Source organism: Cyanistes caeruleus, chromosome 1 (genome assembly GCF_971803275.1).
Source record: "Cyanistes caeruleus chromosome 1, bCyaCae1.hap1.1, whole genome shotgun sequence".
In the NCBI taxonomy this organism is placed as follows: domain Eukaryota; kingdom Metazoa; phylum Chordata; class Aves; order Passeriformes; family Paridae; genus Cyanistes; species Cyanistes caeruleus.
In genome coordinates, this window is record NC_141701.1 from 91,850,597 (window position 1) to 91,873,036 (window position 22,440).

Here is a 22,440-nt window from a genome sequence, read left to right on the forward strand (position 1 = left end):
CATCACTCTGACAGCTTCCGTGTGAATGATATCAGTGTCATTCCCACCTAGAGGAACTGTCCATAAAAGTGATCAGTGGCATCAGTTTCCAAACAGACTGAAGACAAAGGCTTGTCTCACTTATAAGGCATTTTCCAACATGACACTTGTCAAAGTGCCTATCTCCCAGTGTCTAGTGTGAGCTTTGTTTTCATTTTTAAGTGAACTCCAGTCAAAGCACTGATATGCATGCATACTGTATACAAAACTGCCTATGAAAAGAATACTTTGCCTCCAGCCTCCCTGGGTTTCATGGAAGCTGATCTCAGTTGCATGTACAGAGGAAACCAGGCTGGGATCAAACAACTTCATCCTTACCCCAGAAATTTCCACTTTTTAAATGGTGAGGGCAGAAGCGGTCTTTTTTTTTTTTAAATTTATTAATTAATTAATTTTTTTCCCCCCAGAAGTGCATTGTAGTATTTTGCAAAAGGCAGGAATTCAGAGCTTAGCTACATTTGGGAAGCCAAAGCATTACTTTAATGGAAGAAGTGATCAAATTAGCCGAAGAAACCTAACTATGACAGATGCCATCTCGACTGAGCAGTTTACAATTTACTACCACAGAAGGAGCGCAGAGGAAGGTGAATACTGACAAAAGAGCATTCTTTTCAAAGCTAACTGCTTTTGAGATGAATGTCAGCTCCTTACTTTGTAATGAGACATATCTATAAATCCTTTATGTGAGAGGTTAATAGGAGCTGGCAGTCTCTTGACTCGTGCGGTTCATTCAGTGCTACAAGGGAAGAACCATGGTCGGCACGTCGACAGAAATGTGCCTGAGTGCCAGGAGTCAAAACTGGTATCCCCCACAGTGATTAGATGGCACATTTGATATATGCTAGAGCAGGACAACTGACAGATAGCTGTGTGGAGGTGGCAAGCCCTTATATATAGTAACTACTTCAGCTCCTTAGAACTGAGCTATCCCAATAGCTGAATATGTTTTTTAAGAAGCCCTAAAAACCTACAGCAAACCACTGTAATGAATTCAGGGGGTAGTTTAATGGAAATCTCAAGAAGGAATGTAATTAGATGAAGTCAATTAGGCTGCTTGGGGATTTCTAGCTGCTGTTGTTGCTATCTGGGAACCCTAATAGGACGATTAGGATTAACTGAAATCAGCCTGATTGATTAGGGCATATAAACCTACATATGCCAAATTCCACGGGGACGGTGTGCTTGAGCTTGAATCCATCTGGAACTATGAGTCAGGAGCATGAGTTTACTTTGCTGGCCTTGAAGAAAGCGACAGATCAAGACTGCGTATGCACAACAAGCAAAGCCAGGCGGTGACACAAAAAGGCTGCTAGGGAAAGGACTGATTTTATCTGTTATGGCGGTGTATGTGAAGGCCATCCAGTCTATCCTGAGGAAATAAGATTAATACTAAGCAAATATTTTCCTTTAAAAACATATGTGTGTATAACAAAGTAAATCTATGTATCCTTTGTACAGCTTTTTAGGCTCAAGTCCTTATTTAGTATGGCTGTGAAATCCCCAGAAAGTCAGAATTACATTATTACTGCAGTTCTGCTAATTTCAGAGCCAAATTTGCAAATGTGAACTCAAAACTGCAACAAAAAACTGTCAGTTAGTAAATCCTGACGCTTCTGTTTCATGGGTCGAGCACACAAATGCTTATTTGCATACATTTAAAATCCAATCTATGCTGTGCAGGGAAATCCCACCTGCAACCTTCTTAGAGGACAGCTGAGTTATCTTGGCTGTATTTGTTTTAGAGAAAGATCCTTATGGCCACTGAAGAGTCTCAGGAATAAAGACTGGGGAAAATAGGGGAGTTGAGGGGGAAGAGAAGAGGAGAGGGGACAGACCAAATCTTTGTTATTCAAAAAAGCTGCTCTAAAGCAAGGTAAAACAGTGCACGCAGGAGCCTAAGGGATCTGATCCCAGTCATTACCACTCATGCGAGGGAGAGGATATGTCAAGGGTAGGGAACGTCTTGGGGGACCTGCAATATGGTAACTCACTTTCAGCTAAGTGGAGAACAACAGCTTTAGCTGTACAGTTTAATAACAGGCTAGGCCACTTTGTGCACCGGCAGGGCTGTTAATGCACAGTAGTCTGCCTTTCATTGTTAGGAGAGGAACCCCGCAGCTCCCATTTGACAGCCAGGAGTAAAATTATTTTGCCGCTAACATTTCTCTTTGGCATGAGGCAGTGGGGTTGCGCATTGCACTCATCCTGCCTGCAGCTCCCTGCACCTGCAGCTCCCTCCTCACAACACAGGAAGGTTCCCATGGGCTTGGAAGCAAGGGGTTTTTGCTTTCCTCCTGTGGCTCTCATGCAATTCAGCTCTATTTGGGTGGCATACCCGCCTGTGTACCATGGCTGCCAGCTGTGGAGTGCTGTGCAGCATCCTGGAGTGCCTCCAATGGTATTTTGAACAATTAGTAACCAGCCCGGCATGATCATATCCTAATGAATTACTGAACTGCTTTCTTCTGGTTGAATACTGGGCTAAATGCTGAAAGAAAGTGGACACCTGCAGATTGTATTGGCCAAGACCTGTCAGTGAGAATTTGCCTGAGTTAGGACCACAGGACTTGCCTCAAACCTTCACAAATACGTCCCATATTGACCTCAATATTGTTAATTTCTCTTACTGTTGTAGGAAGCATGCTTCACACAAGCATCCAGCAGCAATTCAAAGAAACAGAGGCCCCTATCATAACACCAAATGCCACAATCACTAAATGGCACTCTGCTTAGTTACCTGTTGACCCGTGAAAACATTTCTCTTCCATTAACTGGGCTTTATTAGGAAATGACAGGGAGAAGAGGATTTTTCCCAGTACCACCACCTTGCCCATATTATTAATAATCCAGCTCGCTCACATATTCACAAATCCAATGTATATCTTCCAAGAGAAAAGTAATTAGAAAAAACAGATTACTCAGAGAAAAATGTCTGAATTTATCAAATTTTTGTATCTTTCGCTCTATTTTTCAACCTCTTTATTAATACCTTAATTTGAATTGTTATAAAAATGCTACTGGACACTCTTGAATTAGTTTTATTCAAAGTACTTGCTTCACTGAAAAATATTTTGTAATATTTCCAGTAAAAAAGCCTTAACATAAAATTTGGTGAAAATTATGAAAAGAAATATTCTTTGAATTCTGATCAGTAGAACTATTTTCCTATCATCCCCCAACAAGTGAGAAATCTTTTTCTTTTTCATAAATATTTTATATCTATGGATCTGACTTGGCAATAGGCACAATCATACAGGTAAATCTTTCAGTGAAACAGATCACCTCTGACAGAAGATACTACTATGTTTTGTCCCCTACAGCAAACCAGTTAAAACTGACAGGGGCATCTGCTAACAGAGATCTTCTCTGTGCTGCCTTTTTGTTGTGCTATAATACTTTTCATAATCTATTCTTTTAATTTTTTTTTTTTCTTTTGTACCTGGTTTTCTGGAAGATTTAATCTGTATCAGAAACAGTTTGACTCTTCACTTTTCATTCTAGCTTAAAAAGCTAAAATCATCATATTTCATGTAGTTAATGTAATTTTTCTTCACAATGAATCCCAGTATCTGAAAATCCTGGATAAGGAAGAGAGACTGCAGCCAGCACTTGCTTCTGTCGCTAGACCATTTCACAGTTTCTTTCATATGCCGTAAGTTTTCACAAGATTCGATAAAATGTCTGTGAGACTTGGGGGGGGGGGCGGGGGGGAAATAGAGGATTGTTTTTAATGTGGTGGCATTTGACCAAACAGGAGGGAGGAGGAGGGGGAATGTGAAAGTCAAAAGTGTAATAGAGGCTGGAAATTCTTGAACAGATGTAGCAGGTGTAAACATGTTTCCTTATTTTGGTTCCTGGATTTAACATCCTCCTACAAGACTTCAGTGTGCTCAGAAAAAAGGTTATATGTGCAGATGGTAAACTGCTAAAATGCCCAGAAGGTTCAAACTCATCTGTGCTTGTGAAGACAGGGAGAATTTCCCATCGTCTGACTCACAGGTGTTTGGAGCACTCCGAGTCAGAAGCAGGTTCGGCAGTGCCGAAGCACGGCAGTGCTTTGCTTAAGCAAATGCCTTTGGTTGTGTGCTGGAAACGTGCAGGCTCTTTTCCTTGTGATGTCCAAGTAGCTAAGAACATTAGGAGAGCTCTCTGGAGCAAGGAGGTGGGGAGAGACTTTTTGGCATGTGGTCCACACAGTCATTACAAATTGAGGCTCTGGGCTGTTGCTGTCCCTGGGCTGCTGCTCTCTCTTCCTGACACATTGCGCTGCCGCGGGTCACTGCCTCACTGCTTGCCTGCCCATTGTAGTTTTGATCATACATTCCCTTTTGGCACAGGACGATTATTTTCTGCATTCTGCTAGGTCCTCTTCCCGTTTGTCCCTATTAGTCTGTGGCCAGCGCAGGAGCGAAAAGAAGCAGGTGTCTTAAACGCTTGGCTGACACGCTAGAATGGGGACGCACCGGGGACAGCTCTGGCTGTGCGAGCAGCACTCACAGCAGGCTCTGACCGGCCGTGCTCAGCACTGACAAGCAGCGAGGAAGCAGGGGCCTGCCTCCAAAACTCTTGTTATTAGCAACAAACATACCTGTCAGGTTGTGTGGAGGGAACTAGGATGAGACCACCACAAGGTGGGCAAAGAATGGGCGCTGCCCCCACAGCTTCATCCTCAACCCAGCACTGCTCAGTGGACCCTGCTCAGGCCACCCCAGCTGTCCCCAGTGCCGTGTCCAGCTGAGGCCATCCACCTCCATGTCAGCTGTCCCCATGCCCGTGATGGCTGGCTCCCCATCTCCAGCCAGATCCTCGGATAGCGCAAATCAGTTGTGTCAGCTGAACAGCTGGCCTTGCGCACGATGGACAGCCTGCACCAGCATCCCTCCAAATGTGCTGCAGGGTCAAAAAGAGCCTGCCAGCATCTCCCTGAGGAGCAGCTGGCTCAGTCCAAATCTAGGTGAGATGAAAGCTGTGCTGATGGAAAGAGGAGAAATAGTTGCCCACTACTTCTTCCTCCAACACCCATCTAATTTCACCAGGATCTTAAGTACGTATCAAAACCCATCTGCCAAACTCATACACTAGAAAGGGGTTGAACAGCAAGGTGGCAAACTTGTGGGTGACACAATGTTATTTATGGTAGCAAAAACATGGCACATGACAAAAACATCATCTCATGATACTGAGTAATCGGGTGATAAAACAGGAAAAGCAACATGTGTATTGTAATGCCGGTGGGCAAAGCAGACTTTACATACAGAGCTGAGGGTGCTGGAGTCACTGTTAGCTCTCAAAGAAGAAATCCTTGAAGAGCTGTGAAATCAAGACATATTTATGAAAATGCCAGATCCATTCTCAGCAGTGTTCAAAAAAGTAAATCAAATTTTAGAATTTAGTATGGAAGAAACAAAGCTAAAAACACTGCTGCATCCTGATATAAATATATCTGATGTGCCTACACCCTGAAAATGGTGTTGTTCAAGCCTGCTAGCTCCAAAATGGTAACACTAGGGCCAGAGGAAGGTCCAGGCTGTGACATGGCTTCTGTCCTGGGATTTCAAAATAGATTAAGAGCATATATCTGAAAAAATCAAAATGTGAGGGAGAACATGAGAGAAATCTGTAAAATCATGAATGGCACCGAGAAGGCAAATAGGGAATGATTGTAATTGACTCTTATACCACAAGAACTAGGAGCATCAGATGAAATTATTAGGTGGCCTGTTCAAAACAAACAAAATAAGGGCTCTTCTTTAAACCCTGCTTTGTTGGAGTGTGCCACTAATTGTCACAGGATGCTGCAATGTCAAAAATTGATATGGGTTCAAAAAGCAATTACACAAATTCATGGAAGCAAAAATCCATCAAGGGCTATTAAATTTAAAGATACCACATCTGTCTCAGGGAAGTCCCTGAGCCACAGCTTGCTGGAGTTTGGGACAGCATGCCAGGGAACTATCATTGTGTGCTTACCCCTCTCTTATGCCGTTCCCCAGGCATCAGCTGTTGTTTATGTTTGAGACAGGCTATTGGGCTGGATGGACTTGTCTCAACCAGCATGGCTGTTCCCATGTTTGGATGCCAGGAAATTAATTTTTCCACATCCAGTCTGTCGGAAATGATGCCCTTTCTTTCATACAAGGACTTGGGTAGGGTGATTTGGGAATTTGTTAACTCTAGATTATTTTAATCACCTGTAATGGGATTTGAAGACTCAGACAACACAGACGCTCTGCGCAGGATTTGGTAGCACATCTCCAAAGCATGAGAAAAAGCAGGGGGTACAGGTTTCACTGCTCTCAGACTCCCTCCACATGTTAATTCCAGACCTAGAGCCCACTCTTCAAAGCTTGAGTAGCCAAGGCTTCACTAATAACCAGAAATTCATCAATGAATATGAGATACATTTGGAGGTCCCACTTCTGTGGGACTGGAGCAAACTGCAGAGGCTTATGACAGGCTAAACCCTCACCATCAGCCTGTGCCAGACAACTGAAGTTTTACTCCTTATTTATTTATAATGTAGATACATTCTAAGATGGAGCCTAGGCTTCTTTTTTTAACTTTTTAACCCCCCACCAATGTGTCTAGCTGTGACCTACTCCAGTGGTCAGCCACTCCATGATGCCATTTAACTCACAAACAAGGGACTGCAGATGTTTTTTTCCGTGGCTGCACCTGTGTCCTTTGCAGGGTGCTGGCTGAGGTGAGCCTGGAGGGGCAGCGGCAACGCTTCCAGTGCTGGACGAGTCACCAGGGTACGCACACCAGAATTCTGGCCTTTCCCGTCCGTGATCTTGGACACCAGCGAGGCCGCAGAGCCCAGATCCTGCAGCCCTGCACTTGGCAGGCGCGCAAAGCTCACGCAGACCCCATTTTTCCTGCAGGAGGACGGTGTAGATCAGCTTTCCGGAGGAAAGTCGTGCTGGGAGACAGCGGGCCCCGTCTGGCTGGCAGCTACCGCTGTACCAGAGCCTTCTGACTTTTAAACGGGGATGTCCATGCAACGATTACTGGCAAACTCCTAAAATAATACTAATAATAAAAACAACAACAACAACAGCAGTAAAGGCTTTTTTGTTTCAATTTTTATTATTATCACTACTACGCAGCTGCCGGAACAGGGAAGGCCGCAGCCCGGCCGCCCCAGCCCCGGCGCTCTCCCGGCGCTGCCGCCCCCCGCCGCCTCCAGGGGGAGCCCGGCGGCCGCGCCTCCGCCGCCTGAGGGGCCTGGGGGCGGCGGGGGCCGCGCCGAGGCGGGCGGGCAGTATCCCTCCCTTGCCTTTTTAAAAAAATACCTCCTTCCCTGTTAAAAAAAACAAACAACAAACAAACGCTCTTTCCTTTCCTTAAGGCCGGAGGAGAAAGCTCCGCTTCAGCTTCCTTGCCCCAAGCATCCATCCTCGCCCCAGGGACCCCTCATTGCCCCGAACGTCCCTCTTGCACCCAACACGCCTTCGTTGCCAGCGATTTCAAGTACGCGCCAGAGCAGTTCTCACTCGGGGTGGTTTTTGCGGGAATCTTGGCGTGTTGAGGAGGTGTTTGTTGTCAGGAGGAGAAAGGGTGAGGCTGGAGAATGGGTGGGACATTTCTCCATCCCTCTGAGGTGGTGGTGTGGGTTATCCTTCCCCGCACACCATCACCAAAAAGAGGTGACAGGCTCAGACATTTGATAGCTTATTTTTGGTTGTGTTTGTGTGTGTGGTTTTTTTTATTTATTTTTATTTTTATTTTTAATTTTTCCAGTCAGTTTTTGCCACATCATTATGGGTTAATATTTTAGGGAGAATAATTTGTTAAGTATTAGTAGCTGGGAGTGCTGAGAATGTGCTGAGGAAGGCCATGGACCTGTTCAAAGGAGGGGCAGCAAGATGATCAGAGGGCTGGAGCACTTATCCTGTGAGGAAAGGCTGAGAGAATTGGGGTTGTTCAGCCTGGGAAAGAGAAAGCTTCAAGGAGACTTAGCAGCAACTTGCTTTATAATACCTTTATAGTATCTTTAGTACCTAAAGGGGGCCTGCAAGAAAGTTGGATAGGAACTTTTGACAGCAGCATGTAGAGATAGAACAAGGGGGAATGGGAATGGCTTTAAACTGAGGGACGGTGGGTTTAGATTGGCTATTACGAAGAAAATGTATAATGTGTGGGTGGTGGGGCACTCGACCATGTTGTCCAGAGAAGCTGTGGATGCCCCATCCCTGGAAGTGTTCAAGGCTAGGTTGGATGGGGCTCTGAGCAATCTGGTCTAGTGCAAGGTGCCCATGGCAGAGGGGTTGGAACGAGATGATCTTTAATGTCCCTTCCAAACCAAACTTCTATGATTCTATGAAATAAGAAATAAAACTACAGAATAAGTATTATGAGATGATTAGGCTCAGGTGTCTGATATAGGGTATTGGGGCCTGGTTTACCAGTGAGGAAGCTGGCATGATAACAGATGAGTTCAGTGATCTTAGTGGTCTTTTCCAACCTTTACAATTCTGTAATTCTCAGATTTGCTCAAGGTCATGGAGGGAGCCCTGGCAAGCCCTTGCCTAGAGCCAGCAGTTGTCTAATCCCTTTCCTCTGTGTTTGAGGGTTGAGCTTTTCTCCTAAATGTATTGCCTGTGTGGCTTGTTGTGGGTAGAGCCTGGATGGGCAAAAACCATGCTGCCAGTAGCTCAGAGGTCATATAGCCAGGACAACCCCAGCACAGAAATGAAAAGTGATTTAAAAGAGAGGGTATTTTATTCTTATACATGACTGCACACCAGTTCTTGGCTCTGGGGAGAATGGAATAAGTGGGGCTTCTTAAAAAAGAAGGTAATCTGTCAATTTATGTTTTCACAGAAGTCAGCTCCTAGTGCCAAATCTTGTATTTGGCACATTCAAGGACAGGGAGGTATTTTGGAAATGGGGATGGGAGGTACAGTCACAGGACAGATACAAATAAAGGCTCTAGTTCACTGTAGCACAAGTGAGTGCTCAAGTGAGAGTTTGATGCTCCTGCTTGACTCTGGTGCCTCTGCTCATAGTCTGTTTTCAGAAAGGGTTTTTTCCCATGGATGATAGACATCCCAAAGCATCTCAAAGAGGCAAAGCGTGCATACAGAGTGGCTCTGGAGTGGCATTATGAAAACTAGAGGCAAAGAGTTCCCTCCTCTAGCTATTTCACTTCTCTGCAAGAAACATTAGCATGCAGATGTGATGGCTATGTTGACGTTTTGATCTGCCTGTGCTGATTCAGCCTGTTCCTGCATCTCACCGTTGCTTTCTTGATCTGGCAGTGATTCCTCCCTTATCAAGGAGTACAACTCGCTAGCTGGAGGGCTGTTTTCTGGGAGATGCTCAGGCCCTAGCAGGGTGTGCAGCAAGGCGTGTATGTCATCCAGGAAGCTGTGCCCCTGCAAGGAAGCATCTTTCACTGAAGATGAGAGTGCCTCAAACCTGTGCAGCTACTAATGAAATGGCAAACCAAAACAAGTTATCTGGGACTGCCACTGGTGGTTTCTTGATTCAGCAGGCTGGATTATGTAACCTGGAGAGCAATATTCAGCCGAGGAGAGGCTGAAAGATAGTATTTTCTTAAAGGTGCTGATTTGATTAAGCGTATACCCTTGCCTTAACCCTGAGGAAATGCAGCCCCTCCCACAATGCTGTATTCTTTCTGGCATACCTTTACTCATCTCTGTCACACAGCTCCAGGTACAGTGACAATGAAGAAATATGAACATTCCCTACCTTTGGCAAAGGGAGCCAAGGATGATTGCGTTAGTGTTCTTTCATAACAAACTCCAATCATTGGCAGACAACTTACAATCAAGGTTTTCTTTCTGTCCTCAGCCCCACTGCTGGTTTGAGTAGTGTATCATTAGGATGATTGGATAACAGATTCATGCACGGTGCTGAAATTAAACTTGACCTGTCTAATCACATCACAAATAGCAATTGGAGGTTGGGGGGGTTTTCAGCCATCAACCACAGATCTGACAAAAAATGTGTTGGCATTGGGGAAACAGCTGTAGGTGGTGAGAGAAGGAAATATTAGCAGAAAAGTTGTGCAAAATATCAAGATACACAAGTGAGTTGTCTTGTACCTGACTGGTGTGCTTGCTTAGGAAAATACCATGGGGAAACAAACTACTTGGCAAGTGGGAAGCTGAAGATGAGTGCTTTATATCTGTCTTCTGCAATTTGTTTGGCATAACTTTCCAAAAGGTTAACTGGCCAGGACTGCCCTTGTCAGGGTTTGCTAACAGTCACAACAGAGCCAAAACAGAATTCCCCCTTCTAAATACAGAGTAAGATACAAATATCCCTTCTCACACCACTCTTGAGTGGTATCATACAAGGTCAAATGACCAAGAAAAGCCATGAAGGTGCAATGATTTAATAAAGCAACAGGATATATAACATTAGTAACTTATATACTATATAGAAGTGTAATAGAAACCAAAACAAGAAACAGCTTCTCAGCTTCTTCTAAAACTTACCCAAATTGTCTGGCATGGAGTATGATAGAATGGATCCATATTGGTGCTTTGGAAAGGAATTCTATTGTTAAACTCTTTGTCCTGTAATTTAGCTGTGAAAAAAGTAAAAAAAACAAGTGAGAGTTCACCATATTGCGGTGTTTCTAAGGTGATACTTTCAATGTAAGTCATTAAGAAAAGGGAGGGTAGAACAAAATAGATAGGAGACTGCAAAATCTGTCCCAGTTTTATGATGGATAGTATTCCCAAAATACCTGTGAGCTAGCATAAGTGCTTAATGCATAAGAAAAGAAGAATTTGACCTGGCATGTAATTCAAAAAGGAAGTATTTAGAATGTAAGCTATTTGTGGTACTACCAATAAAACCTCCAAACACAAAATTGTTTGGTAACAAGATCAGCAACATGCTACTGAAGTTCTTTGTTTTCTTTGTAGCTGGGGGAAGTTCAGATTTTGTATTTCACTGGAAATAGTTAAGGTGGTCTTTGCTTTTTAGTTTTTTTAATTTGGTTTTTTTTTTCAATTTAGGGAAAAGCAGAAATTATAGCCATTTTGAAAGTCTAATTCAGAGATGAGAAGGATTTTTTTCTAATTTCACTTTTTTATTTACTTTTTTAAAAAGTGTTCTTTTAAAAAATGGTTAAGCGTAATTAGTAACAGATAAATTAGTGGCAGATAATGATATCTATTTAGTATAACTGTCTTCTTTCTTAGTACTTCCTCTTTGTGCTGTAATGCTCAGGCTGTCAATATTATTTCATTACAAAACATACAGGAGATTTATGAGTATTGCAGTTGTTGTGGTACCAGATAGCAGGAGTGCTTAGTGATATGCCAGTAAAATTAAACTATTTTTCAGCTGCCCTATTATCACATAAGTAATAATACTGCACACAGCACCAACTAGTTATGAATATGTGAAGCCATAGTGTGAAAAGATCTGTGTAAAACTTAGCCATTAATATAACATTTTAAACTAGCCTTCAAAATAACATTCAGATTTTTAAAATGTTTCTAGTATTTGCAAATAGAAATAGGAAATTTTGTGAAAATTTAACTATTTCTCCCCTCCCTGTCCTGAGCTATACTGCCAGCAATCTTTGATAAAAAGAGATCCCATTTCTTGTCATGCCTGGTTTTCAAAAGGATTGGGTGTTCTGCCTGACTTTTCCAACTTCCCCTATAAACAGCCCCCAGGTGAAAAGTGGCTGAACAGGTGCTGTGTCTCATCTGTTGTCCCAGCAACAGGCTTCCATTTCCATACTTGTAGGTGCACCTAAGGAGGAAGGCTGAGGAAAAGACATATGCCTAGCACAGATTTCAGACTTCTGGACATCAGGTAGGTCTCAGTGAGCCCTAGGAAAGAATCAATGGATTGCTCTTAATTGATTGCCTCTTCTGTATGTCCAAGTTCAAACACTGTCATGCAGAACCAGAAAATCAGACCCTACCATTGCCTACCATTTTTCTCGATGTTTTTGCTCTGGATCCTTGTTCAGTGCTCTCAAACACTTTCTGTCTGTGGTTATTTGACAGGGAAAACAAAAAATATTTCAAAGTTTAAAACAATTTCCACAAAGACAACTATGTTCAGTCTTTAAATTACACCCTTTTAATTTTTTTTAAATCTTTTTTTAAATTTATTTTTTAATTTTCGTTGTGATTGAAGCAAATCTTTATTTTTTAATTGTGACTGAAGCAAAGCATATCTTTGTGTGGCCAGTTTACACCCACAGGCTGACATTAGGCTTGTCTGGTTACTTTTCATTGACCTTCCTCAGAAGTAAGCCATAGAGCAGGAATCTGCCAAGCAAAAGTGGAAAAAAAAGCCTCTCTGTAATGACACATTACTGGAGACAGAAGATACGCAGGGGTTCACGTCTTAGATGAAGAAAAACTATATTGCTGGCAAGCTACATTTAGCAAAGACTTATTTCATCTGCCAATGATTATTTAGAGTACATGCTCACTTTTCATATAGATACGCACAGATCCAAGCTAAACAGAGCTTCATTTGCCAGGGCCTCCGAGTAGTGCCACGATGCAAATGTTGAAGAGTAGTAACATGGCTCTAATAACAACTGGTTTCCCATTTGCTGGATACAGATATTCAGACATTATATTCCCAGTGAACACACTGGGCACAACACAGAGCAAATGATGAGCCTATATTTGTTAGGTGTGTAATGAAAGAGGGTAACACGCTGAAGAGAATGAATTTCAAGTGTAACCAATAAAAACAATCTCCTTATGAAAGTATTTTAAATAGATTTGATTCTAGCAAGATGAGAAATCACAGAAATGAAAAGCTAGCCATTGCAGAATGAAACCTGCTGCAGACAGAGGAGCTGTAATTTTATAGGCAGCACTGAATTTGGTTCCAGGAAAAATGTACACGAAGCATAGCTGTCTTGACAACCCCATTCAACGAGCTACTCAAGATGGAAGCTGTGTGAACAAAAAGCCTTCTGAAACCATAAAAGCAGCACTGAGGAGCTAAGGTGAAAAAGCTCTGAAATTATGGGAAGGTGTCACAACCTGTCAATTTATTAGCAGCTGCTTCTAAATCAGTATTGGGAACAAAATATCAAACCCTTCAAAAGTGGCATAATGGAACTGCTCTGAAAGAGGAAAGAAAACCTGTGCCACAAGACTGGGGTTTTCCAGGACTTTTGCTTAATGGCCTTTGGATGATTGTAGCAAAGCAGGGCACAAGCAGTTGATACCAGTTTTTCAAAACAATAATAATTTTAAGCATGTGGGACTGGAAAAAGACCTCACAGTGACTTTTTGAGCAAACACTTTTAGTCAGGAATAATAGCTAAAGCAAAAGGACAAGGCCCTGATTTTGTTCTACCTCTCTTTTTGTTTAGGAAGTGTGAAATGCTATCATCAAGTCAGAATTTTCTTTTCCCACAGGGGTATGTTAATCTTTTACTCCCAAAGATAGACATTGCTATAGCTAGCGACCACAGGCAATCTATTCAGTCTAACCTAATATTCAGGGGTCACGGCTTTTGAGGAGACTTTTGGCCTGAGGAGTTAAACAAGAGGTGGCTTTAACTAAGTGTCAGGAGTACTGATTTTCACCAAAAAACTGCTTATGATCAGCAAGAGCAAAGCTGAGAATATGGCACTGAATAAAAACCTGGAGCTAGATCACTCCTAACAAAGCTGAGGGTAGGATTGCTTTTGTGGAATGATGGCAAGTCCCAGGTCAGTGTGCTGATAATAACTGCTGCAAACATTAGTTTAGCAGCAAATGGTGTTCCTGATAGAAAGGGAGGAAGGTGTAAGGATGAAGGAAGAAATAAACCACCTATCTGGTCTCTTTGAACATGGTGGAGCTTTAAACTAATCCTGGCAGCTTGTTTGCTGGTGGCACAGAGGAGATCCTGACCTGATAACATGAATTTTGTCGGTCAAGTGCTACCAGTCAGGTTAGGATAGGGGGAAATTGCCTGCCAAGGTACCTGGCAGCCTTAAGCCAAGTGCCATAAGCAGAACAAAACAATTACAGAGTAAGGATGCAGGCAGGATACAGGAGACAGGCAGCGGGGTGAACTGAGATGTTTGAAACCTCTCTGTACGGTTGCTGCACTAGCCCAGAGCCGTAGAGCTCTTACAGCTTGCACTGGCATAGTGGCTGGGTATGAAAGGACAGAATGGGACTGAATCTCCTCCCTCATGGCCAGTGGTCTCAGGTAGAGCAAGGGAGTGGGGATATCAGTTACCTCAAATGCTCTGTCCTCCTCCAAAAATGTGTGTCTAAGCAGGCCAGTGAATGCTGTGGGGCTGGAGGTGGCTTGTTGCTCCTGTTGACACTGTTCTACTTTATTGAGGTGCCTCAGTCTGTGCTGAAGCCCATGCATTTGCCCTCTCCAGCAAGTGCCCTGAACCCTTCACTGAAGAGTTAGTCTAAGGCTCTCTGACTCAGTAAATGTGAAAGCATTGTGAGCAAAGTGGAACACATCCAGAAGGAGAGATTGAGGCAAAATATCCTCATAAGGTAATCTTACATTAGAGCATGCTTCTAAGGCTGTGGCTCAGTGCTTCAAGTCCAGTTCCAGTGCTCTCTCTATGCCATAAAATATATTTCAGCTAGACTTGTACTGCAAGTGCTGACACTGGGTTCACACTGGTTCCAAAAATGTTGCTGGGTTATCTTCAACACCCAGCTTTATGCTGACTGAAGCTGACTGTTGTCTTGTAGCCAGCAAAAGGTCAGTGTAAGGATACAGGCAGCATAAAGCCCAGTCACATGGCAGTTCAAGAGAAATAAGCTTGAGTGCTCCTCTCTGGCCCGGATCGAACTGGGACATGTACCAATTTCTGCAAATGTAGGATTGATCCACAGTTCAGGTCTGAGTGATGAGTTCTCAAATCCTTGTTCTGATAGTATGACGGAAGAGAATAATTTTTGTTGAGTGGACTGTTAAAGATACTTGCTTGAGAGGGGAGATATTTTCCTAAGACTCTGACCTAGCAACTATCAATTTATTGAAAATGTAAGAAATTAATAATCTGTAAACATGAAAATACCTAATGTCACTTTTGGCAATCTTACCGTGATAATTTTGCTAGAGCTTTTCGTACTGTTTCCTTCAAACTTTTAAAGTGAGAATTAATTACTCCCCCTCCCCGCTGCCCTCCAATCCATTTTCCCACTGTACAGAATACCCATGTTCAGAAGACATGACTATTCCAAACTCCATCTTCTGCAGAGAGCTCAGCAGAATCATTCACTTTAGTTTACTTACAATATACCCATAACAGGATGCTTCATGCAGAGAGATGTTTATCCCTCTACAATGCTTGGAGAAAAGTCATCCCCTTTCTCAAAGGCTAAACCAAATATATGTTTCAAAGGCTAAACCAAATATATACTGTTCACTGTCTATTAATTAAGAAATAATGGTCTCAGCAAAGGGCATTTCCTAGGGATTAAGAACTGGCTGCATGAGTGGATAGCCTGAGATTTTTAATTAAAGGTGCAAGCTCCCTCTGTTCTGGTATATGAAATTCCATTTAAATGAGGTACTATTGAATTCAGAGGTTTTTCATGGCAGGAAGTTCACCAGTGCTGACAGGACTATGCCCACCCCAGTTTAATGGGTGGAAACACAGTCTAGAAAGAAAACTTTTGACTGTCTCATTAGTGCCAAAGTATTACATTGCTGTTGTGGATGTGGCCAAAGACATAATTTGTGTTGCTGGGACCTTCAGAAAATTATACCTGGTTCATCAGCGGTAGTGAAGGAGTTGTTTCCAAAGTTATAGGTCTATGAGGTCATTTTCATCTATGAGCATCTTTCTCATTTAGAGTCTACACTGAAACCCACCACAGACCATCACCTACCTAAGTATGAAGGTGGGAAATTGTAGGACATGGGTTTATGGAAGAAATGATAAAAAGGAAGTATATGAAAACTAGAGATGTGTCATGCTTGAAAACAACTAGAAGCAGTCTCCTTAATGTGTTGAATGGGCCATGTTAATAGCCCTGGTATAAACACGAGGTAAATTAGAACTGCTGGTGTCTGTTTCCTTAAAAGCAAAAGAAAATGCAACTATAATGAGTTTATGCTATTCATAATCAAAGACCTTTCCCTGTCTGAGTGGAGATTATACTATATGCAACCTTTGTTCCAATCAGAGAGCCCCAAGGGCCAGCAGCAGAACTACTGCCAGAGGCAGTGTCTGTGTATCACAGTCAGGGCTAGACAGGAGACCTGTTGGTCACATCAAAGATGGGTCTAACCCAGAGCAGGAATGCTGAAATTACCTCTGTTGGCCATAAAAATGTCCCAGCAGCTTAATCCCTGTCTTTTGTTGCTGAGTTGGGGCATTATTTCTGTCTTTAGTTTGTCTGAAAAAAATCATACTTTATCTCCCTCTAGTACTCATTAGCAAAAGAAAAGCAGGATCAGGCCCTAAATTTATGGAAATTAAATGCTGTCAAATCTGTTTAACTCCTGTAGGACTTTTTCACAACTTTATTATAGTTGCATCAGAGGCTGTTTTGTTAGGAAATAGTAACATATTTTCTGCTCCCCCACCTTATAGCACTACTGTAGAGAAACTGATCTGACAGGGAGCAAAAATACACTGTTGGAAATAAATTCGGTGTTATGCTGAAAGTCAGCCATGAAACCTCGTGGAAGATGGTGGGTGAGAAAGCTTCCTTTCCCTAGGAAAAGAACTGCCTTCTTTTTGGGACATCCTCATTGAGACTCCAGGAGCTGCACCATAACATTCCACACCCTACGTACCACGGCACACATGCCTACAGTGCTGAACTGAGGGGGCTGAGGCACTTCTCCAGGATCCAACTGCAAAGGCTGGGGACAAGGTGGCATATGATGAAATGGAGCAACTCAGAAAGTGACAGCAGAAACATCAGAGAAGCAGACATAGCAAGTAGCAAGGACACGCCAGAGCCAGCAAGGAAAACCCTTGTAGCCTAACCTTGAGAGAAACCTAAGAGAGGTAACTTGAGTTGTGGCTCAAAAGAAGCTTGAAAGTGTGAAAAGAGAAAACACTGACTATTGTTTTGACTCCTGCTGTGCCCAGAGTAACAGGACATTGTGTACATTCTTTCTAAACAAACACGTTAAAAAGCTCAATTCACTCCCTCAGCCGTTTGTTCTCCAAACACAAGTAACTTGTAGGGACCCTGAATATTGGTCAACTAGCTGGGTCAAAAAGGGTAACAAGAAGTATTTTAATAAGGGGAACTTTCTCCTTAGAATTGATTTTTCTTTTTCTTGTCTCTAGTAAAAGGTTTTAGTCCTTGTCTTGGTGATATTGTCATTAGCATTGTCATAGCAACTGATAAACAAGGAGAAAGCGATGTGCAACAAACTTTTTTTTTTTTTAAAGGCAGCCCAAATGTCTTACTAACAAGTAATTTGGTGACAGAATTTAGCAAAGCGGCTGCACAGTAAATGGGTTTATCTTTAAACATAATGCTCTTTTCCATTTTAACTGAGCATAAAATCGTATCTTTAAAGGATTGGCAAAAAGCGGGGCTTTATGCCTCTTGAGTAGTTCCATGTGACATATGGTCTTTCCAAGCAATAGTTTTATCGGCTGTGCACAGTAGCAGCAGATTTGAGCTAATGTTCCTGTGAAAACAAGTAAGGGTTTATCCAAAAACTGAAGAAGGGGAGGAGAAAGGCACCTTTGCCCTGCTGTACAGAAAAAACAAATCGTGTCTTACGTCAAACTTACGACATCCCTCTATAAATATAGCAGCTACTGGTAGTGACTAACTTCAGCACATGCACTGGGTGGGTTGAAGAGGACTCTGTGACCTGTTTGATTCCCTGCCCACCACTGATATTCCCAGGAGTGTTTCAGCCCTGTGTCGCTCTGAAGCCTTGGATGGAGCAGGGTTCTTCTGGATCTTCTCAGGAACAGATGGGGCATCCCTGCTCAGAGGGGCTTAGCTCCAACTTTTCCTATGTAGCCACATCTTTCCCAACATAGATGCTTATAATCAGCATCAGGCACTGGCAAACAGCACAGCTTGCTTGTTGTTAGATGCATCTCATGGGGTGCTGAAGAACACCCTGTCTCCATGTTCCCCAACATCCTGCTTCACTCTGGGGTTACCGCTGGGGATTCTCTTAGCAGCTGGGCAGCAGTGCAGGGCAGGATGAGCCTCATATACAAACACACACTGTGTTCGTTTTAACACACAGCTCTGCCTAAATATTGGCCTAAAATTATTTTTGAGCTCACTGCCACCTCAGTGGAGGACCACTGCATTAGAAATGGGATGAAAATGGAGCTCCTGAAACTGGCTTTCCTTGTCTGAGTTTTTCTTGGGACTGTGGCACCATGCAGAGTTGCAAACCCTGGGATAGGAATACCAGACCTTATATATGGCATGCTTACAAAGGACACTATGGTACACACACTGCAGACAAACTACTCTGCAACAAAGAAAGACTTTGTGCTGACTCAACAGAACTAGGTAACAAATGCAGCTTTAAAAATGACTTTTTCTCAATAAAGGGTAATCAGTTCTTCCTTTTTCTCATTGTGTGAGATACTCTATAGACTTTATTCATTAGAGAGCACTCTGCAAAGTTGAAGTAAGAAATGGGAAAAATAAGGATGGGAATAGAGTGGTAAATTCAGCTTGTATGTCAAGGAAATTACAATAAACTGATACGCTTTCTGTAAAAAACACTGACTGATAGTGCCATTCCTAGAATAAAAGCAACAAATATTCATTATGCCAATACCCTCAAGGTATAAAAAATGATGGGGCTGTCAGAGAATCATAGAATGGCTGAAGTGGGAAAGGACCTGTGGAGATCATCTAGTCCAACTCCCCTTCTCAAAGTGGTGTAAACTAGAACTCAGGCCTCTGGGCTGTGTCCACTGAGGCTTGCAATGTCTCCAAGGAGGGAAACTTCACATTCTCTCTGGGCAGATTATTTAACTGTTCAATTACCTTCAGAGTAAAAATGTGACTGACCTCCAGCTGGACATCTTGTCCCCATCACAAGCCTTTGAGCCCAGTAGTTCTGCCAGTTTACAGTCCACCTGCAAATTGACAGTCCACTGTCTATTTACTTACTATGTAGTTCATCAGTTTGCTGAAGGTTATGCAAGTGGTGTTACAGGAGACAATGTTGAAGGTCCTGCCAAAGTTGAGAGAAATCACATCCATTGTTCTCCCCTAATATGCCAGGCCTGTCACCTCATCATTGAAGTTTATCAGTTTGGCCAAGCATGCAGTAACTGCAGTGTAGACCATGCTGGCTTGATAGCAGAGAGCTGAATAACATCTAAGGAATCATTTATTTAATGATGTCTGACTTCCTGATCACAAAATGTCCCTGAGCAGGCTATGCAGAGTTTCCCCATGTTCCTTTGTGTGTCCCCTCAGTGTGTTACACATCCTGAGATTGTAGTCACTCCTGGTCTGCATGTCATTCACCTAGTTTATTATAATCTTGACCTAATGTTCAAAACCTAGCCAATCTGATAGGCCATTTATTCATGTAACATGCTTTGGTTCCCTCATTAATTCTTAGAATGAGATTTCAAGTACATCTTGAAAGTCGAATTTGGCTTTCAGCAAGTATTGATATGCTGTGAAAAATCATTGTATTTCATGTGCGTCACTGCTTTTTTTACAGGAAAATCTGGGGAAACTTAGACATGGACTGACGACATAAAGTGAGAGCTGGTGTCACCCAAAAAAATACTGGCATTTTAATGGACGACAGTTACTTAAGAAAAATACTTGTTTTACTGTTCTTAGTCAAATTTGTCAAGATAGCGTTTAAATCCTGGGGACACTCTGATAGCCTGTTGTGTTTATTCCTTTACTGGGTTCTCAGCTCCTGAGTTCCTGGTGGAAGAAGACCCCTGGAAACAGAAAATTACTAGTGGATTCCAGTCTCATGAGCTGCCTTACCTTGTGCCAGTGTAGTGGGCCTTGCTGGAGTGGGCAGAAAAGCTGGGCTTAAGGACAGATTTTAAACTATTGCTGTTCTTGATTTTCCAACCTTTTCTTGAACAGACTATCAAATTCTTTAGGCTGAATTAGGCAAGGAGGAGTAGGAACATCTTTTGCATCTCCTTTGATTCTTGATATCTTTGCAGCAGCTGTCAGCTTTAGTTTGTTCATCGATCATTCAGTTGAGCAAGAGCAGAAGATGAAGGACCATTCACCCCTTGATGCTGTTAACAAGCCTGTCAGGCTTTGACAATTTAAATGAGAGACATTTCATAAAATTATGAGTGAAATTTTAAATGTCTCATTGAGGCATACCACAAAATCCTTTGCTGTCAAATGAGCACTTGCAGTAAGTTGGTTTTTTTCCCTGACTCAGCAGTCTGCTTATGTCAGACCCATCAGGTTTTTGGACACATCTCCTTTTTATAGGGGGCATGCTCAGAAACATTAACACAAGCATTAACACTCAATTTACCTGCTGACATTACTGTTGCACATCAGTACTGTCATTTATGTGCATGCAGCAGGAGGGCAGGATAGTTTAATGAAGACTCTAAAATGCACTAAGCTTCTCTGTTTCCCTATCAAATACCACTACCTGATTTAAACTGACAGTATTTCACAACCAATTCAATGTACTTTTTCTCCCCTGCCATTGTCTGAATGGTCCACATGGTTTTAAGGTGATGCTTTAGTCACACTATGAGAAATGTGTGTGGTTTTAATGTCTTTTTACTGTAACCGTGTCTTGGCTGCACACATATTGCAAAGGGTTTCCATTTGGCCCTTGGCCCCAACAAAAGCCCTGTGCAGCGGCTGGGGCCACCAGGGCACTTAAGAATAGCTGTGGCCCAGATCTGTGGCACAATAGCTGCACAATCCCTAAAATCTTCCATGCTTGAGGAAGCCTATCACCCAAACCTCAGGGCCAGAAGTTGGTCTGTCTGCCTTTCACTGGGACACATGTCCCAGCAGCCTCTATGACAGCTTCCCAAATACTGTTCTTCAAGGTATAGCAGAAGGGGTCATTTCTTTCCATACAGGTTTCAGCTAAGTAGTGCATAAGCAGCCTTTGCTCAGTTGTCTGGAAACCCCATTTGAGCAGAAAGTTTTGTTTCACAAAGTCCAACGTGTGTGGTACCAGAATAATCTATTATATTACATGAATAACAGTTGTTGTAAGCTTGCTTCAGACAGAATAAGTATCCGTTTTCGAGCAAGGAGCCAAAAACAGAAGCAAACATGCAATTTATAGCTAGCTAGGTAATCCATCAGCACTTAGGCTCCAGCTTGGAAAAATATTTGAGTACCCGCTTAACTTTAAGTATGTGGATATATACATTGATTTCAGTAGGACAAATACATATGCCTAGACCTGAGTGACTCTGGAGCTATATAAGGTTAAATGCATCACTGAAAGAGTGTCATTAGAAAAAAACCCTAAATTTTAGCTGAATTAATTTGCCCAGAGATAAATATAAGACCAACTCCACCCTGGCTCTGATTCTTTTCTGGTGTAGTATAATGTAAGCAAGATCCTACCACTCTGCAATATTGATGGCATACCTTCACGCATAGGTGATAACACATTTCCAGCATACTATAAAATTTAAAATTGATCTTTTCCACTACTGGGATGTTTGGGGTTTTTTTACCCAGTTTTACTTCCCAGAGTCTTCTAGAAACAATAACACTGACCCTGTGTGTTCAGACTATATGAGGAAAAGGAATTTACACAGTTGCCAAATTTCTTTGTTTTTCTCTGCTGCCCTTCGTTGTCTGTACTTTTTTCCATGCTCAGGAGTGAATATACTTTCTGTCAGACTTTCAGCATATTTTCCTGTCACACATTCTCCTGCTTTGAGCTCTTTTGTTCTAATACTCTTGACATTTAAGCTGGGCACTTTAAAGGTTCTTTCTCTTTACTTTATTCTATGATTTATTGATTACTTCCAGCTTCTGTTTCCCTAAGCCTATTTCCTTTCAAGTTTTCTCACCCTTCCAACTTGTTATTTCATCCCTTGATACAAATAATGCTTCACAGTCCCTGTTTTAAAGCCACAACCACGGCACAATTTTTTCTCCCATTGGCTTGGCGTAGCAGCATTTTTTTACACACAGAGGCCCAAAGACATTGTAAATGATTACAGAGGTTATTGTTACTGATGAATGTGTCACGGCCCCACATTTACAAAGGGCCTGCTGAGCTGCAATGTCCTTTGCAAGTGGTTCCTGAAGAAGTCATGGGCACTACTCCCAGATCAAGGGACTGCTCTGTGTGGGAAAGTGACATTGCACTGGGACAAAAATCATCATTGTACGAGAAGCCTCCTTCCCAAAGGCTGGGCAGTGCTGGCTGTACGAGTCTGACTGAAAACCAGAAAAGCAGGAGATGCTGGATGAGGGGGCTTGCCAGCAGTAAAGGATTATTGTGCCTACATATTGTGGTGC

At 42.5% G+C, this 22,440-nt stretch overlaps 1 protein-coding gene and 1 long non-coding RNA gene across 3 annotated transcripts; both read left to right on the plus strand.

Moving 5' to 3' along the window:
• The first annotated feature begins 450 nt into the window (after window positions 1-450).
• LOC147655738 (uncharacterized) lies at window positions 451-7,099 on the plus strand. 2 transcript variants are annotated; one of them, XM_086842148.1, is made up of 4 exons: window positions 451-623; window positions 3,606-3,691; window positions 6,730-6,794; window positions 6,924-7,099. In XM_086842148.1, the coding sequence occupies exons 1-4, from the start codon at window positions 567-569 to the stop codon at window positions 7,016-7,018; spliced, it is 303 nt and encodes a 100-aa protein (XP_086698274.1). In that variant the 5' UTR covers window positions 451-566; the 3' UTR covers window positions 7,019-7,099. The 2 variants fall into 2 exon arrangements, with proteins under 2 accessions (XP_086698274.1, XP_086698265.1); XM_086842139.1 differs by having other exon boundaries at window positions 6,730-7,099.
• Window positions 7,100-7,227: 128 nt separating this feature from the next.
• LOC111923744 (uncharacterized) lies at window positions 7,228-18,705 on the plus strand. The gene is made up of 3 exons (XR_002861252.2): window positions 7,228-7,512; window positions 11,779-11,847; window positions 16,575-18,705. It is a non-coding gene; the product is annotated as an uncharacterized LOC111923744 (long non-coding RNA).
• The last annotated feature ends 3,735 nt before the right edge of the window (window positions 18,706-22,440 follow it).

Excerpts from the sequence above, each read along its gene's own strand:
- LOC147655738 (XM_086842139.1), top strand. The coding sequence starts at position 567 with ATGCCATCTCGACTGAGCAGTTTACAATTTACTACCACAGAAGGAGCG. Across the intron at positions 624-3,605 it reads CAGAAGGAGCGCAGAGGAAG|TATCTGAAAATCCTGGATAA; the intron begins GTGAATACTGAC and ends AATGAATCCCAG. Across the intron at positions 3,692-6,729 it reads CACAGTTTCTTTCATATGCC|GGTGCTGGCTGAGGTGAGCC; the intron begins GTAAGTTTTCAC and ends TGTCCTTTGCAG.